Source organism: Zootoca vivipara, chromosome 11, assembly GCF_963506605.1.
Source record: "Zootoca vivipara chromosome 11, rZooViv1.1, whole genome shotgun sequence".
Taxonomy (NCBI): Eukaryota; Metazoa; Chordata; class Lepidosauria; order Squamata; family Lacertidae; genus Zootoca; species Zootoca vivipara.
In genome coordinates this window covers 41,560,558-41,577,857 of record NC_083286.1, presented here as the reverse complement: position 1 = coordinate 41,577,857, position 17,300 = coordinate 41,560,558, and the positions used below count along the sequence as shown (strand labels likewise).

The window sequence follows — 17,300 nt, the reverse complement described above, 5'->3', positions numbered from 1 at the left end:
CCTTTCCCTGACCCTGTGGCTCTCTACTGCTGTAGCCTGGCTGGTACATGACCTTGAATTGTGATAGTTGTCCTTGCTTGCCTGGATGGAGAGGTATGAGTACAAAATTCTGCCTTTTGCATGGCTGCAATATAGCCTATTATCCAAAGAACAGCATCTGTTTCTCTGGCATTTTGTCTCCACCAGTGTCAAGCAGCAGCCCCTCCCTGCCCCAAGACTGCCCATGAGGAAATGCAGCCCTGGGGTTGGAAAAATAAATCCAAGTCCCCATTTAACGAATCAGAGCAAACTCAGAACTTTTGCCTAACACCTCTTTCAGAGTTAATACAGCATATTATCCATGCAATGTACTGAAATAAGGATGCTTACCTATCTCGTTTGTTGAAGCAAAATAATACACTTAAAAGAGTAAATAGCAGGATTGCTAGGCACACAGGGACAACAATTGCTTCAATTTCTCCTTCCGCTAAAAGGTAAAAGACAAAATGTTAGACGTTTTTAAGATCTCCCTACAAATGCTGTGCTTAGTACAAACTTACTTTAAAAACATGAAATCCATTAGTATAAAGCAAGTATTTCAGAAACTGACCATAGTCTTCTTTGCTTGAGAAAAAAAAGTTTAAATGATTTAGATGAGGTTTAAGGCATAATAAGCAAAATCTTCTATTTTGTTACACTTTTACCCTACTTAAAAATAATTACAGTGGTGCCTCGCTAGACTAAATTAATTTGTTCCACGGGTCAATTCGTGTAACGAATTTTTCGTCTAGCGAGTCCCAGTTTCCCATAGGAATGCACTGAAACTTAAACAATGCGTTCCTATAGGCTCTGGGGGACTGGCGGAGGCATGCGACGGGGCTTCGGAGAAGGTCTCCGAAGCCCCTTTCGATGCCGGCTGTGTGCAATCTGGCGGGGGGAGAAGCTCTCTTCTCCCAGCCACCGCCTTGCCTGCCTCCCCCGGCATGGAGCGCAGCTTCGGAGACCTCACCTCCGAAACTGCGCTCCATGCCGGCTTTGCGCTGCCAGAGGCGGCGGCGGGGGAAGAGCTTCTCCTGCTGCTGCCTCCCCCGACATGGAGCGCAGCTTCGGAGACCTCCGAAACTGCGCTCCATGCCGGCTTTGCGCTGCCAGAGGCGGCAGCGGGGGGAAGAGCTCCTGCTGCTGCCTCCCGCCTGCCTCCCCCGACATGGAGCGCAGCTTCGGAGACCTCCGAAACTACGCTCCATGCTGGCTTTGCGCTGCCAGAGGCGGTGGTGGGGGAAGAGCTTCTCCTGCTGCCGCCTCCCGCCTGCCTCCCCCGACATGGAGCGCAGCTTCGGAGACCTCTGAAACTGTGCTCCATGTGTGGGGTGTTTTGCCGGCTGCCTTCCCCTTGGCTTGGGGAAGGCAGCTAGCGAAAATGTCCCCGCATCGGCGTGCTTCGGCCCCTTCACCCGGAGCCAAAGCGCGCCGGTGCGGGGGTGTTTTGCCGGCTGCCCTCCCCTTGGCTTGGGGAAGGCAGCTGGCAAAACCGCCCCCGCATCGGCGCGCTTCGGCCCCTTCACCTGGAGCCTCGTCTTGCGAGGCAACCTCCGATCGCAAAACCTATTCGTATAGCGGAAAATTCGTCTAACAGGGCATTCGTCTAGCGAGGCACCACTGTAATAAGAAAGCCTAAGGTGACTACGGTAACAATAAAATCCAGAATAAAAAGTAACTGATCCACACAAAATAACCAGTAACACAATTAAAATATCAAAAGAAAGGAAGAGCAGATTTAAAACATAAGGACAACTAATTGAGAACATAAATTACAGCAATAAGGCAGAACAAACCCACCCTGGCAGGCAAAATGCCCACTTACATAAGGGTTTGCCTGCCAGCAGAAGGCCATCAACAAGGGGGCTAGGTCTATGAGCCTCCCCTGTAAGGAGTTCCAAAGCCCGGCTACAGTCAAAACACTCTCTCTTTAGTATATGAAGATAATGTAAAATGTATCTCTAGGTAATATGCAGAGGTGAGAAAACATCTTAATTCATGTTTTCAGTGAGTGTCCACCCAACCTGTATAGTGTCCAACGACAGGGAATGCACTCAGAGTCAATGCACAGGTATTCTATTCCTATTCTATTCCTTCCAGTTCTTTTAAGCAGGTGCTTTGACTTCAAGTGCCATTTCTGTCATTGGGCACTAGATGGCATCACATGATGGATGGACAGCCACCCAAGCCACCTTTCAGGTGAGACCAATGGTTGCTTTTGATGATGATCAAGTTAGGGTCATCAAGTGTGGAACACAGTCCCAGGGTACTACTAAAGTTTAAACTAAATATGAAATTAGACATGTGGCACTACCAACTCATACTAGGTCCCGAGCAGTTCAACAATTAAACATATTAAACATTTTATGTAAGAACTTACCAAATTTCTTCGTAGTAAATGTAAAAGCAGGACCCCTTTTCCCTCCATTTTTTGTGTATGCTGCTACCTGCACCATATATAAAGTGTCACTTGATAAGGACGACAGTGGGTACTCAGTTTTAGAAGGGTCCACAAACACAACTGGAAATGAAAATTACCCATTTGATATGCAATTATATAAAACAGTAGACAGCTCTTGTATTAACACCAAAGAAGCAAAACCAGTTTTACCCATGAATTATAATTTTCATGATTCAAATAAAAAGAAAATTTGAAGACTGTACTTCAACTTGCATGCCTGGTAAATCAAACACTTCTATAATACCACTACCACCAAATAAGCAGTACTTTTCTCAAGTTCAAAACTCTACTAGAAAAGAAGTGAAAGTGTACATAGAGATCTTGTTAGAAGTTTGTGACCTTCATTAAAATAAATTAAAAATTAAAAGGAAGTGTAAAATAACATATGTTCCACTTCCTTTAACTCACTCACTTCAGAAGTGTTTTGAAACAAAAATATTTAACACAGCAATAATGAAGTGTGCTATGAGAACACTGGTGCTACAAAACACTAAGCTATGACTTAGTATTGTGTGACTGAGCAGAAGCAAGTTTCAGCCTCATGTACTCTCTCCCCCCCCCCCCAATTCCTTCTCCAGGTATGACTTCCTGCATGTGTGGAGAAACCCTCCTCTATCAAATCAAAAGCTTTGAAGAAACTCCAAGACATAAATCTATGAAAAAGTATTTGCTGAGATATCTTACTATCTTGGCAAATGAGCATGCTCTCCATTTATCTTTCGGAGGGCACATGGGAGAAGGCAAGATATTTAGATTATGTCACTCATTAGTCAAAATGAGCATCTGGTGCTGTGCACAAAAGGCTGCAGAAAAGTCAGCAAACATTCAGATGCTTTATTGCCTAATGACTTTCCAGTGACCCACTATTCAAGAGGTATCCTCTACATTCTACATCAGCTGCAACCTCCAGACCATCAAAACAAGCTTACATAGAACATATTTTGCTTGTCAGGATATGAAATCTTGAAGAGCTTTTTATATATTTCACGGAAGTTGTAAAGGCTAAAAGCCACAAAGAGACGACTCTCAGTAATTGAAAGGAAGTGAGCTTAATTTATGACTGAAAGTTCCTATAGACCAGTCAAAAGGAATGATTTTATAAAATAAAAGAAAAAAATTGTTCCCAGAAACATGAGCCAGCAAAAAACATATGCATAATGAGGTACTGTATAGCAATTACTACACTTGTGCCACATCACTATACATTATGATGCTGCTGCAGACATAAATGCTAACTTAAAATGTCTGGAGTTTGGGTAAAGAAAAAGGCAAAGTAAAGCTTAAAATATCTTTAGAAAAAGTAATCTCAGTTGAATCATATATTTAAACATGATAAGCAAAACTCAATTACCTGTTTCATTTCCAGTAGCTGTTTTGTAAATTATATTGTAGTATTTGATAAAACCATTCTGTTCTTCTACTGAAAGAGGTTCCCATTCAATAAGGGCGTCAGTTTTTCCAACTTTTGCTGTGCGAACAGTGGGACCTATAGCAGGTGCTATTAGTGGAAAATATTGAAAAATTAATTCTGAAGAGCAAATTCTAGATAATTGCTCATCTTTTAAGTTTGTTATATTAAAATGCAATTTTTATCTGTTTTAATATGGAACAAGCCTGAAGGTATACTGGTAAATGACATACTATGTCTGATTGTATTGTAAGAAAAGAAGAACCTTTAATTTTCAAAGTCTGTATTTTGTTGAGATTTCCAAGAAATTATTATAGTAACGAAGACAACAAGGTTTGCATAATAAGAGCCCATATATTAATAACTATGTACAGAGAATAAAAAGTAGAAAGTAAAAAACTCCACATTTAAAAAGTATAGGCCATTCATCACAGATTTTCATAAATATTTCCAGAGCAAAGGGGAGAGAAGCACATGATTAAACACTAGATCACTAGTCACGTCAGAAGAAAGCTAAAGACTCTGGAGGTTTCTTTCTTATCACATTAAAAATGGAAACCATGTGACCACATGAATCTGGTTTGGCCAACCTTTAAGCTATCTGCACAATGCGAGTTAATTTCTCAGAAAACACCATCTGTCCAATGCAGTCATGGAGAAGTCTGAAAAGGTTTTTGGCTACCGTCATGCAAGAGAAATTCTTGTGCTTTAAACGTACCATCTTCTTGAAGGTATGCTTGTATTGATCTTTCTTCTCCTTGACCATTTGAATATAATGGATACACACTTATTTTATAGCTTTTCCGTGGCTTTATGCCTCCTAAGGAAATAATTTTAAGACTCAGATTTGCATATTCTCAAATATATAAATCCACTGACATTTCCATTTTGAACATTAGTTTATCAATTTCCTTCATACCTTTAATCAAAACCCTTCATTTCTACTCCAGCAGCCTTTTCAGCCGAAGAGTGGGGCAAAAATACTCTAAATACCTGGAAAGTCAGCTGAACTGCCTAGAAGCTATTCTAAAATACATCTGAATGAAGAACAATCTTGGATGCTATATAGGACATGCATGATTGTGCAAATGTTTCATACTTATTCTCTATCTGAAATGTCTAAAAGGAAACTTTATGTGGTTGTGATGACTAAGCTATCCATGGGTGGGGACAGAACAGCACTCTCCATGAAAATCTGTGAAGCTACCTAGTAAATGCCGTGTCAGATAGTTTCTTAACTATACTGGAAAACTGTAATCCTGAAGAAACTAAATGTACTCCTGGCATAGCTGTGACACCCAAGGTCTGTTTTCCCATCTGTTGTTAGTGTAACTACAGCTCTGTTGTCTCTCTTGCAGGCTTCAATATGTTTCCTTGACACAAGAGGGATGAGAAGCAGAGTCACCTCTGGACTATGATGAAAGGGAGACTGGTTTTATTCAGAGCTCAGGCACACACACAGATAGACTTCACAAAAGGACAAAACTGGCATGCTGTAACATTGAATGAATCTCTCTCAACCTATAAAAAGTGCCCTAAAGGAATTCCTCCCCATGTGTGACAGGAGCTTAGAGACTCACTAAAAATATCAGATAATAATAATAATAATAATAATAATAATAATAATAATAATAGTCATAATAATAATAATTTATTTATACCCCGCCCATCTGGCCGGGTTCCCCCAGCCACTCTGGGCGGCTTCCAACAAAATATTAAAATACAGAAATCCACCAGACATTAAAAGCTTCCCTGAACAGGGCTGCCTTGAGATGCCTTCTAAAGGTCTGGTAGTTGTTGTTCTCTTTGACCTCTAGTTGGAGGGCATTCCACAGGGTGGGTGCCACTACCGAGAAGGCCCTCTGCCTGGTTCCCTGTAACTTGGCTTCTCGTAGCGAGGGAACCGCCAGAAGGCCCTCGGCGCTGGACCTCAGTGTCCGGGCAGAACGATGGGGGAGGAGACGCTCATTCAGGTATACTGGACCGAGGTCGTTTAGGGCTTTAAAGGTAAGATATTATAGACATATTTATATTTCTTTTATAGTTAAAAAGATTTCAAATTACAAGTGCCTTTTTATCTAAAAACAAAACAAAATCACATTTCTTTAAGCTTAAATAAAAATGTTTGTGCACTCTATAAATATCCAAGAGTTTATAAATATTGAGAGTTACCTCTTAAAAATGTGCAATTTTTCGTTCCAGACTCCAGTTGCCAGTCAGTAGCACATGTCAAATTGTCACACTCTTCATACCATTCAATTATGTATCTATTAACATCAGGTTTAGGAACTGTCCACTCTACCCAAAGCTTGCCATCTTTAGGAAATGCTGTAAGATTTTTCACAGGAGCTGAAATGACAATAAACACACCGTTAAATTAGTATTTATTTCTAAGAGTAATGAAAAGAAAAAACTAAAAGGGGTTGTTGTAGAGCTGTAATTATATTTCACTACAACAACCACAGAGCCTAGGGCTTGCTGATCAGAATGTCGGCGGTTCGAATTCCCACAACGGGGTGAGCTCCCATTGCATCAAAGTGCAAGTAAATACAGCGGGAAGGTAAAAGGCGTTTCCGTGTGCTGCTCTGGTTCGCCAGAAGCGGCTTTGCCATGCTGGCCACATGACTTGGAAGCTGTACGCCGGCTCCCTCGGCCAATAGAGCGAGATGAGCGCCGCAACCCAGAGCCGGGCACAACTGGACCTACCTTACAACAAAATGTTAATAAAGCCTGAACTGATGCCCAAGGTCACAGATCAAGCAGAATCAAAGGTAAGTTGCAATTCAATCAAGTTTTGACACCCAAAGAGAATTCAAATGTTTACATTTTGAAGCACATTTAATAAAGTTTTCATTGCTTCTTAATAGCTACTGTGCTGCAATGGCTGAAAGCAAAAAATAAAAATGACCTGTTAGTGACCAGGTCCACCACACTGAGAAATTGCCATATAAATATAGCAGTATATGGTAAGGGAATAAAATATGTTTTTAATATGTACTTGTTCCTGTTTCAGTTGTTAAGTGGTGCCACATAGTTCAGAGGAAGTCTTACAGATACCAGATATGTAATCCCCACTTGTTCCTCTCAGCTCCTCTGTAGAATTGGGCTGTAAGTATTACAACCCATTTTATTGTATTTGTATGTTATAGTATTTTTCTTATCATAAGATTCATAAATTGTAAAGACACGGCAGGGGTCATCTAGTCCAACCCCCTGCAATGCATGAATCTCAGCTAAAGCATCCATGACAGATGCTTGTAGGATTATTGGTTTTATTTTGTTGTGGTTTATGACTTCATAATAAATAATCTGTATTGGTATTGTCCATTTGCTTTATGACTTCATAATAAATAATCTGTATTGGTATTGTCCATTTGCTTTGCTAACAGTCCAAGTTAGAACGAAGATGTCAAGTCTCACAAGCTTGCTTCCATTTACTAATGCCTGCACTACCCTAAGTAAGTCAGAAATGTTTAGAAGCTATCCTGCAAAGCACCTGGATCTTAAGTTAAAAGAAAAGGGATTTGATGAGGAAGCAGCAGCATTATTTGAAGCCACCTTATGGTTGAAGCTATGCAGTTCTGGGTATGGCAAATACCTAGATGGCCTGGAACCATGTACGCCATTTTGGGTTCCATGACAGAAGAAAGGTGCATTATACATGTAATAAAATAAAATGAACTGGACAGATGGAATGCTAATTTGAAAACAAACAGAAACTGAAAAGACTGATATCCTTCAATAAGTTAACATTTGAAATGTTTCCTCCTCATGGGGATCCAGTTTACACATCCCATTAAACCATAGTTAGAAACGAACTATGATTTAATGTGAATGTGCAACATGTGGCTAAAAAGTTCTTTCTGTACTTCTCTGGCTTTGTTGTGTCATCCAAACTCAGGCTTGAGGTTTGTTTCTCCCCAACAAACCACAAGCAGCAAGCACAATCCTTGGGCTGCTGCTCCTAGTTCGTGTAGCAAGATACAAACCAAGGACCTGGGTTCAGATGACATGACAAGCCAACCTTTTTTTTGTTCACAGTGTACCGGTAGCGGTACCTATTTATCTACTTGCACTTTGAGGTGCTTTCGAACTGCTAGGTGGGCAGGAGCTGGGACCGAGCAATGGGAGCTCACCCCATCGCGGGAATTCGAACCGCCGACCTTCTGATTGGCAAGCCCTAGGCCAGGCATCCCCAAATTTCGGCCCTCCAGATGTTTTGGACTACAATTCCCATCATCCCTGACCACTGGTCCTGTTAGCTAGGGATCATGGGAGTTGTAGGCCAAAACATCTGGAGGGCCACAGTTTGGGGATGCCTGCCCTAGGCTCAGTGGTTTAACCCACAGTGCCACCCATGTCCCCTCAATGAAGCTTACTCTGTAGTAAATGAGCTTCGGACTGTAGCATTTGCTCCACGATATCACTAAGAAATTAATTTACTTAAAGGTGGGGCTTTGCTAAAAGGACACCAAATCAGTTTTTCCCCAATAAATAAATAAATATCTCCTATCTAAAAGCAATTTGCATTAATCAAAATACTATTAAGTAAAATAGGAAGTGACTGTTCAAATTTATTTATTTAATTTTTAAAAAGATTAACTGGTATACCATCTAACCAGTCATAAGTAGGTTGACTATTTCTACTTGTATACATCAACAAAAAGTCTGGTAGATATCTCTAAACATTATATTGTTTTCTGTTGTGGGAGGATTTAAAGTAAACTATTGTTCTCTCTTTTCCTCGTGCAAAATATTCTGATCTTTTAAAAAAAATCTTGTTGCAAACAGCGTGGATTTGATTTAAATCAAATCAATTTAAATCACTAGTCCGTAAGATTTATTGATTTAAATCATTTTTTTACAGAAAGACTCATTTTTGCTGGTATAATCTTAATATTTACAACCAGATGAAGGTTTCATTTTGGGAATAATAAAATTTCAGAGTAGTTTTTACAGTTTTACAGTTATATCAAAAATTACTGATTTGGTTATACTATTAGAAATACATAATTATGATTATTATGAATATGCATATATTGTGAGTATTCTGCTCACAAAGTTGCACTTTCATATTTACTGCTTCACACTTAGGTACTTGTGCAGATCTATTCCACTCCAAACAATCTATTCATTGAACCTCTTGGAACTTAGCATTTACCGTAAGAGTCAAGGGATTGATTCTGTGTATATAAATTTGCAAAGGAACAATGGGATTAAGGTTTTTTCCCTCAACTCTTTAAAATTAAAAACAAATCCTTATTTCCTGATGGATAGCTTTTGGACTATAATGTAACTTACGGTAAATAGAAAACTATCTTTAGAAAGATTTTTCCTCCAAAAGGATTTTATTTTTTAAAAAATCGGATTTAAATTTAAAAAAACCTGATTATTTATCTACCCTGGTTGCAAAATGTATCAGTAACCAAAGTTATAGTCCCTCAAGATTCAGCTATTCAGTAGCTTTAGTACCATTTTTCTCATCCACTGCCTACCGTATTTTGGCTTTCAGCTCTTTTAAACTAGCAGGACCACTGAGTTGCTTAGACACAGTGTAGAGCAATGTTTAAATATTTTAGACAAGTGACTTTTTTGTTCACAGTGCAGCAGGAGCAAGGAAGGAAAGAGTGCAGCACAAACTTTTCAGTAGCATTCACTTTAAGTGTTATGGTTGACCATTTAGTTTAATCTTACATGCAACCCTTCTAATGGGATGTGTGAAGTAGGCAAAAAGTGGGATATATACTCAATGCCATGTGGGAAAACTTACCTCTTGAGTTAGTTGCTGGGATCAGCAAAACTGATGCAGGAGATTCACCCACACTGTTTGATGCTTTAATTCTCACTTCATATGTCCCATTTTCTACATTTAGAGTCAGCTGTGTGGTGTTCAGACTGTAGAATTGCTGTTGAAAATGAAGTGGTGGCTTTCCCAAGATAGATACATCATATTTCAAAATTATTCCATTAGCGTCAGAAGGGTTTAACTCCTGTCCAAAATAGAAAAAGATCTGTTTTATTTGACCGTTTATATGTGAACATCTGAGATTAGCCAACGAGAGTAAGACCTTTAGGGGTCACTTAAGCTAGAACCATCTATTCTGATGAGCTGCAACTCACCAGTGTCTAAGTCAGAGCCTTTCTCAGACTTGCTAACCAAGATCCTAACCAATATTGTACAAGGATCCTTTTTTATGCAAAGCGTGTCTACTATAGAGCTATGCATGATACCTTTTCCAAAGTCTACTCAGCCATGACATTTACCATCTGGCCTTGGGCACAATGCTCCAACTAATGTAATTTCATGCTTCTCATCCATTAAGACAGGAACACACTATCTTGTAACTTGCTGAGATCAGGCTTACATGTTAAAGCTTTGTTCAAAGAGAATAAATCACTTCACTCAAAATTATTTTGCCTCATAAGCTAAACATGGACAATTCTCAAGCAGTATTTCACAGAATCATTATCTAGAAACTACATCCATGTGTGCCATGTTTACGGAGAAGGGCACATATATACGGTACCTGTACAACTTGCAGTTTGCAGAAGCAAGGACTAGGAAAGCATAAGATCCCTGTTTATTTTAAAAATGGACAGGTAGCAAATGTGACATACATGAGCCTTTTACTTCATAAGCTACACGTGTGCATATCTTACACTTCAATATATCCTGAGCGCAATATGTTGTGAAAGAAGCTACCACCTAGAAGAAAGTGTTTACAGTAGGATGTGTCTACTGCTGCAACAGTGCTATGTGTTATAAAATCGTGAGTTTACATATATAACAGGAATTATGTTTGAGTGCAGATGACAGATATTAGTGAGAACATGAGGAAATCAGACATTCAGTGTGTAGTAAATTTGCTACTATTTACCTTCCAGATCAGCACCAGAGTCCAGTTTTCTGGTGAGTGAACAGGACTAATCTTCCTCCACAGATCTGGTCCTTTAGATGGTCCTGATGAAGACAAACATCTCTCTTAAGAATCACATTTATTTAGCCCACTATTCATTTTTCTTTAATATATATGTAGGGTACTGAAAAAGATTCAAGCTTATATATATATTCACAAGTGCTTTGTTGCAGTAGATGGAGCATGAAGAATAGCAGCAGTCTAGTCATCCAATGGTCGGCTGTGACATACAGCCAGGCATGTGTCTGCTGACACCACCTCCATGATTTGGGACAAGCAGCCAGGAAAAGTGGCTGGGAGGCTCCTACAGCTTTACAGAAATAAGGATCACAGTTCCGTGATCTGAAGGAAAGGCAGACGCAAGTGGGCTAAAAGGCCCAAACTTTTTACTCACCGCCAGTTAGGAATATAGTGAGGGAGTGGGGAAGATAAGAAAGAAGGTACAAAAAGTCATTATAATTTTATTTATTTCTAGGATAAGTTTTTGAGGAATATATACAGCATGCTCATGGATTTTGATTTATCTTGTACCAACTACCAATCCAAATAGCTTTGGAAACATGTTCCAAATCAAACTCTCAATATCAACTTAGAATAATTGTTTTATAAACCATTTTTGTTGGTTCTTAATCTCTTTAAGGTTTAAACCACATTTATAGGGGTTCAAATCAAGTATGTTGGAGAATTAATGCTAAAATACAGATAGGTACCATATAATTTGGTCTTCTCCAAAAATAAAATATTTTTGTATGTCGGTAATCTGTGAAATAGAGGAAACCAGAACCCAATAGTTATTTTATTTGATTGTGTCAAAGATCTGAATCTATCAAAAGATAGAGAGCTGGTGATTCACAGTAAGCCCTCAACTCATGTGAGGGTTACGTTTTGGGAATTGTGCCTAAAGCCGAAATTGTATATAATCAAAACACATTTGGGTGCAATGGTGAGTGGAACTGCCCAAGTCTTTTTTTCCTGGTCCCCCTTTTTAATTATTATATTATTATTTTGTCAAGCGTGTAAAGCTGAATGTGCACAAGGTAAATGTTTGTAAGTTATGGGCCTACTGTACTTATTAGCAACTGGCCATATGGTAATCAGCTATAACGGGGGGGGGGGGACAACCCTCTGAGATACAGGGATGATTTACAATTCAAATGGTAAAATTGACAAATTTGTCAAGTAAGAGAAGGAAGACAACTCATTAATTTGTTGAGAAATTGAGCGTTATCATCATCTATTGTGAAATAAAGTAAAAGATAATGCTGAACCATTACTTGGAGGTTAATAAGAGATGAACGAACACCAGATAAAATTCACAAATATTAATAAGTACTGTTTGCTATTCATGATTTAAACGACAAATTGCATTATAATATTGTATAATAGTTATTACACATATGCATACATATTGTGTAGAAACCTTTGAATTAAAAACACATTTTGACAACTTGGAGCAAACTGGAGAAGTTGGGAATCTTACTATCTTCCGCTGTGAACCCAACTGCTTCTTTACTCCAGTCACTCCAGTGCCCTCCCCAACTTGTTACACAACGCAGCTGAACCACATATTTTGTGTTTGGTCTGAGCTCTTGAATGAAGAAGGAATCTCTCTGTGTTTCTGTGTCTTCAAGAAGAACCTGCCAAAATGAAACTGGGCTTTAAGAAGTGCTACTAGTGAATGAACAACATTCACTATACTGAATTTTGTAGATCTCTCTCAAGATCAGCATAGCAAATTTAGATGTTTTGTTTGAATGACCCTCATTAGCATAAAACATGAAATTGTGATAAAGAACTTAAATTCAAATTACTCCATTTTTAGTCATTATTCTCTCTACCCTCCATTTAGTGTTTTTTGTCTGCTTCAAAAACTGAGAAAGCTTATGGAGCTAAACTTCTTATCAAGAGAAAGTAACTATACTTTATAATAATTCTTATGTTGCATCATTTTTTGCAATCCTGAAGTATATTGATAACAAGCATCAGAAAAATATTTATATTTCATGTCAAGTATTGTATCCAGTTAAATCCTCGCCACCTATGAAAGCTAAGCTACCAATTGTCCTATTTCCATAGGTTGCCAGGGGGTTAGCTGGGTTGGGTTCTATTCCAATCACATGCCATTGGCAGGAGAAAATAATTGTAACAGAAATTATATGGGTATTTGGGGGGGGTCTGATAGGTTAATTTCAGAAAGCTCTATTGTACATTACAATGCAGCAAAGGGTTCTCTTCCCTTCTCTATTTTTTTTTTTAAAAAACAACAATAAATTAAAGGCATTGTAAAGGTGTAGCAGTGTTGCCAGGGGTGTCCTATACAAGAAAATGGCTAGAATGGTGACCTGGATTTGTTGTTGTTAAAGAAAGCTCTTATACTTTTTGAAGTCTGTCACCTAGTGATAAGTAATGCAGTCTTTGCAGAGATTTCACTCTGTCCCCATCCTTCAAACCTATGAAATTTGGCTAGGCACTACTTTGGCCCAGTACGAGTTTCAAGCAGCTGCCATTAATCCTGTCTGAAAGCAGGATTCTGAAATTTAGCCTCCACAGTCTTAAAAAATATCCCAAGCTTATAGTCTTAAAATGTGAAAGCACAGAGATTAATGTGTACTGCAATTCATGCGGAGCAGGAGGTAGAGACAGGGTTCTTAATCAGATGGAACCTTCTCCCTTCATCATAAAAGCCCCAAGTAGATTAAATATCCCTTGGAGCTAGATCCTTACTGCTTCACATTATATTTGCTGTGGCACCTATTCCTTTTTCTACTACACCATTCCAATGAGAAGGAATTTGCAGCAAGAGCTCTTGCTTTTTTTTGTTTTTTAAGTTTCCCTTTCAGCAGTTTTAGGAATTTAGCTATATCATTGCTTCCAGACACCGGTCCAACACTTTCACAGCCTCTCCGGATTCAGATAGAATGGAGGTAGAGCTGTGGTACTGTGCCAAATCCTCAAAGGACAGTCCCCAACAGTTTCATACAGAATGTTGACTAGCGTAAGACTGAATGGACCCTTGCGTGACTGCACAAATCAAAAGCTACAGGGCCAAGGAACAGCCTTCTAGTACTACTTTCTGGCTGTGACCCTGCAGGTAGGAATTGAACCACTGTAACACAGTACCTTCAACTCCCACCTCCTTGAGTCGCACCAGAAGGACACCATAGCCAATAGTGCCAAAAGCCAAGGGAAGCCAAGAGGATTGCATATCTCAATAAAGGTAATTAAAGGTAATTAAAAAGGGTGTTTTAAGCTGCTTCAGTGTTAAAACTGGACCTGAAACCAGACTGGAAGAGATCTATGTACCGGTAGTCTGCTTCCTCCGGGCATATGTGCAGGGAATATTAAGACACTGTATAAAAGAAAATGCCACAGAAAACAATTGACAAATAATGGGTGTGGGGTTACCTGGATCCAGTTTATACTGTCAATGATCTTGTATCGAATTTCAAATCTCAGGACCAGTGGTACTTCATCAAATAGGCTTTCCCACGATAGCTTTAAGACTCTGGGAAATTCTCCTGAGTTGAGAGACAGATTGCATGGTGGCAGCGGTTTTACTAAGGGAAAAAAGGTGCACTCAATTAGCCACAGGCCATTTCATTGTTTTTAATATAAAGGTTCAAATTAATTTGAAGTCTAATATTCAGGTACACAGCACAACTTTTGTTCCTTTACAACAAGAGCACAAACCTTTGGAGAAGTGGTGGGCTTCAAACTAAACCTCTCCAAAACAAAATTGCTGGTTAAAAATGTAACAACGCAAGAAAAGGAAGACCTGGAAAAAAACATGGCTTAAAGATCTGCAATAAAGCAAAATACCCAGGTATCTGGATCTCTCTAAAAAAACATCAATTTATTTCAGGATAACTATATGAAAACCTGGAACCTTTCATTTTTAGGAAAGATCTCTACCATCAAAATGACCCAACTTCCCAAATTACTCTTTCTATTCCAAACAATTCCAATTCTGGCTGGAATGGGCTGCCTCAAAACCTGGCAAAAAGAAATCTCAAAATTTTTATGGCAGGAAAAAAGACCTAGAATTAAACATCAAATTCTAATCAATGCAAAGGAAAGAGGAGGCTTTGCCCTGCCTGACCTAAAATTATATTACGAGGCAGCCTGTTTCACATGGCTAAAGGAATGGTGCACACTTCCAAGATCCCGACCTCCTAGACTTCGAGGGTAACGATAACAGGTACAAGTGGCACGGGTACCTGGGATATGGGAAAGTAAAAATACATAAAAACTTTTTGACCCTTATTGTTAGAAAATCCCTGCACACGGTTTGGGAGAAATATAAAGATCTTTTAGAGCCTAAGACTCCCTGGTGGATTTCACCAGTTGAGGCAACAGCGGTAAAAAGGAAAAAAACGGAAGGGAACTCGGCAACTTACAAAATTTTACTTTGTACTTTCTTCAGCCCGTACCACTACTTAACATAAGATAGGTGACAAGGTTCTAGGACAGGGGTCCCCAAACTTACCCGGCTTTGGGCCGGTGCCCGCAGTGCTGATCGCGCGCCCATACGGGTGCGCACATGCTATTTCCGGTGTACTTTCGGGTTGCAGGAGCACTGGAAATAGCTTGTGCGCATGCGCCTCCTCAGACCCGAAAGAGCGCCGGAAATGACGTTTGAGCATGCACGCAAGCTATTTCCAACGCTCCTCTAACCCAGAAGTGGGCAGCCGCACCGCGCCGGTAAGAGCGGGCGGCGGCAGTTGTCGCGGGCCGGATAAATGAGGCCTTTGGGCTGTATCTGGCCCGCGGGCTGTAGTCTGGGGATGTCTGTTCTAGGACTTGGTGGATATTTGCAAGATGGTTCCATTCATTCTGAATAGAGAGAAACAATTTCTCCCTAAGAATTTCCACCCTATTCCTTCTTTCACCATATAAAGAAACATTATCTTCCTTAGAAGATATGACGGTATGAAATCATTCATAGGAGTAGCTCTACTGATTTTTTTCCAGAATTGTTTAACTGAGGATATATTTACCTTGTTTTATAGGATCAAACACAATGCGGTCAGATTCAGCTACCCCAAGAGCATTCTTTGCTTCTACCCACACTTCCAAGTTGACAAAAAAGACAACCTTAGTACTGGTACAAGAATTATTGGCACCCAGGCAGTCAGCAAACTGTTTGATTGGCCTAGAAGTTGGAGAAAAAGAAGCAGGATTTAATACACTAAAGTTTATATTGGTCCCACAACTACATGTACATATCCACAACTACATGTACATATCCTTGACAGATTTAAACAGAGGCGAGTCTAGCAGAATTCAATGAAACTTAAAGCTAAAGGGACCCCTGACCATTAGGTCCAGTCGTGACTGACTCTGGGGTTGCGGCGCTCATCTCGCTCTATTGGCCGAGGGAGCCGGCGTACAGCTTCCAGGTCATGTGGCCAGCATGACTAAGCCGCTTCTGGCAAACCAGAGCAGCACACGGAAACGTCGTTTACCTTCCCGCTGTAGCGGTACCTATTTATCTACTTGCACTTTGAGGTGCTTTCGAACTGCTAGGTGGGCAGGAGCTGGGACTGAGCAATGGGAGCTCACCCCGTCGCGGGAATTCGAACCGCCGACCTTCTGATTGGCAAGCCCTAGGCCAGGCATCCCCAAATTTCGGCCCTCCAGATGTTTTGGACTACAATTCCCATCTCCCTGACCACTGGTCCTGTTAGCTAGGGATCATGGGAGTTGTAGGCCAAAACATCTGGAGGGCCACAGTTTGGGGATGCCTGCCCTAGGCTCAGTGGTTTAACCCACAGTGCCACCCATGTCCCCTCAATGAAGCTTACTCTGTAGTAAATGAGCTTCGGACTGTAGCATTTGCTCCACGATATCACTAAGAAATTAATTTACTTAAAGGTGGGGCTTTGCTAAAAGGACACCAAATCAGTTTTTCCCCAATAAATAAATAAATATCTCCTATCTAAAAGCAATTTGCATTAATCAAAATACTATTAAGTAAAATAGGAAGTGACTGTTCATATTTATTTATTTAATTTTTAAAAAGATTAACTGGTATACCATCTAACCAGTCATAAGTAGGTTGACTATTTCTACTTGTATACATCAACAAAAAGTCTGGTAGATATCTCTAAACATTATATTGTTTTCTGTTGTGGGAGGATTTAAAGTAAACTATTGTTCTCTCTTTTCCTCGTGCAAAATATTCTGATCTTTTAAAAAAAATCTTGTTGCAAACAGCGTGGATTTGATTTAAATCAAATCAATTTAAATCACTAGTCCGTAAGATTTATTGATTTAAATCATTTTTTTACAGAAAGACTCATTTTTGCTGGTATAATCTTAATATTTACAACCAGATGAAGGTTTCATTTTGGGAATAATAAAATTTCAGAGTAGTTTTTACAGTTTTACAGTTATATCAAAAATTACTGATTTGGTTATACTATTAGAAATACATAATTATGATTATTATGAATATGCATATATTGTGAGTATTCTGCTCACAAAGTTGCACTTT

At 39.5% G+C, this 17,300-nt stretch overlaps 1 protein-coding gene across 3 annotated transcripts in view; it reads right to left on the bottom strand.

Moving 5' to 3' along the window:
* Nucleotides 1-17,300, bottom strand: part of IL6ST (interleukin 6 cytokine family signal transducer) — a 35,907-nt gene that overhangs the window by 7,032 nt on the left and 11,575 nt on the right. For all 3 annotated transcript variants that reach the window (XM_060280290.1, XM_060280291.1, XM_060280292.1), the window contains exons 5-14: nucleotides 15,802-15,956; nucleotides 14,210-14,361; nucleotides 12,285-12,441; nucleotides 10,766-10,848; nucleotides 9,658-9,877; nucleotides 6,060-6,236; nucleotides 4,606-4,707; nucleotides 3,831-3,977; nucleotides 2,399-2,539; nucleotides 370-466 (exon numbers count right to left, since the gene is read on the bottom strand). In XM_060280290.1, the coding sequence (XP_060136273.1) occupies nucleotides 370-466; nucleotides 2,399-2,539; nucleotides 3,831-3,977; nucleotides 4,606-4,707; nucleotides 6,060-6,236; nucleotides 9,658-9,877; nucleotides 10,766-10,848; nucleotides 12,285-12,441; nucleotides 14,210-14,361; nucleotides 15,802-15,956 (1,431 nt within the window). The remainder of the gene's footprint in view (nucleotides 1-369; nucleotides 467-2,398; nucleotides 2,540-3,830; nucleotides 3,978-4,605; nucleotides 4,708-6,059; nucleotides 6,237-9,657; nucleotides 9,878-10,765; nucleotides 10,849-12,284; nucleotides 12,442-14,209; nucleotides 14,362-15,801; nucleotides 15,957-17,300) is intronic.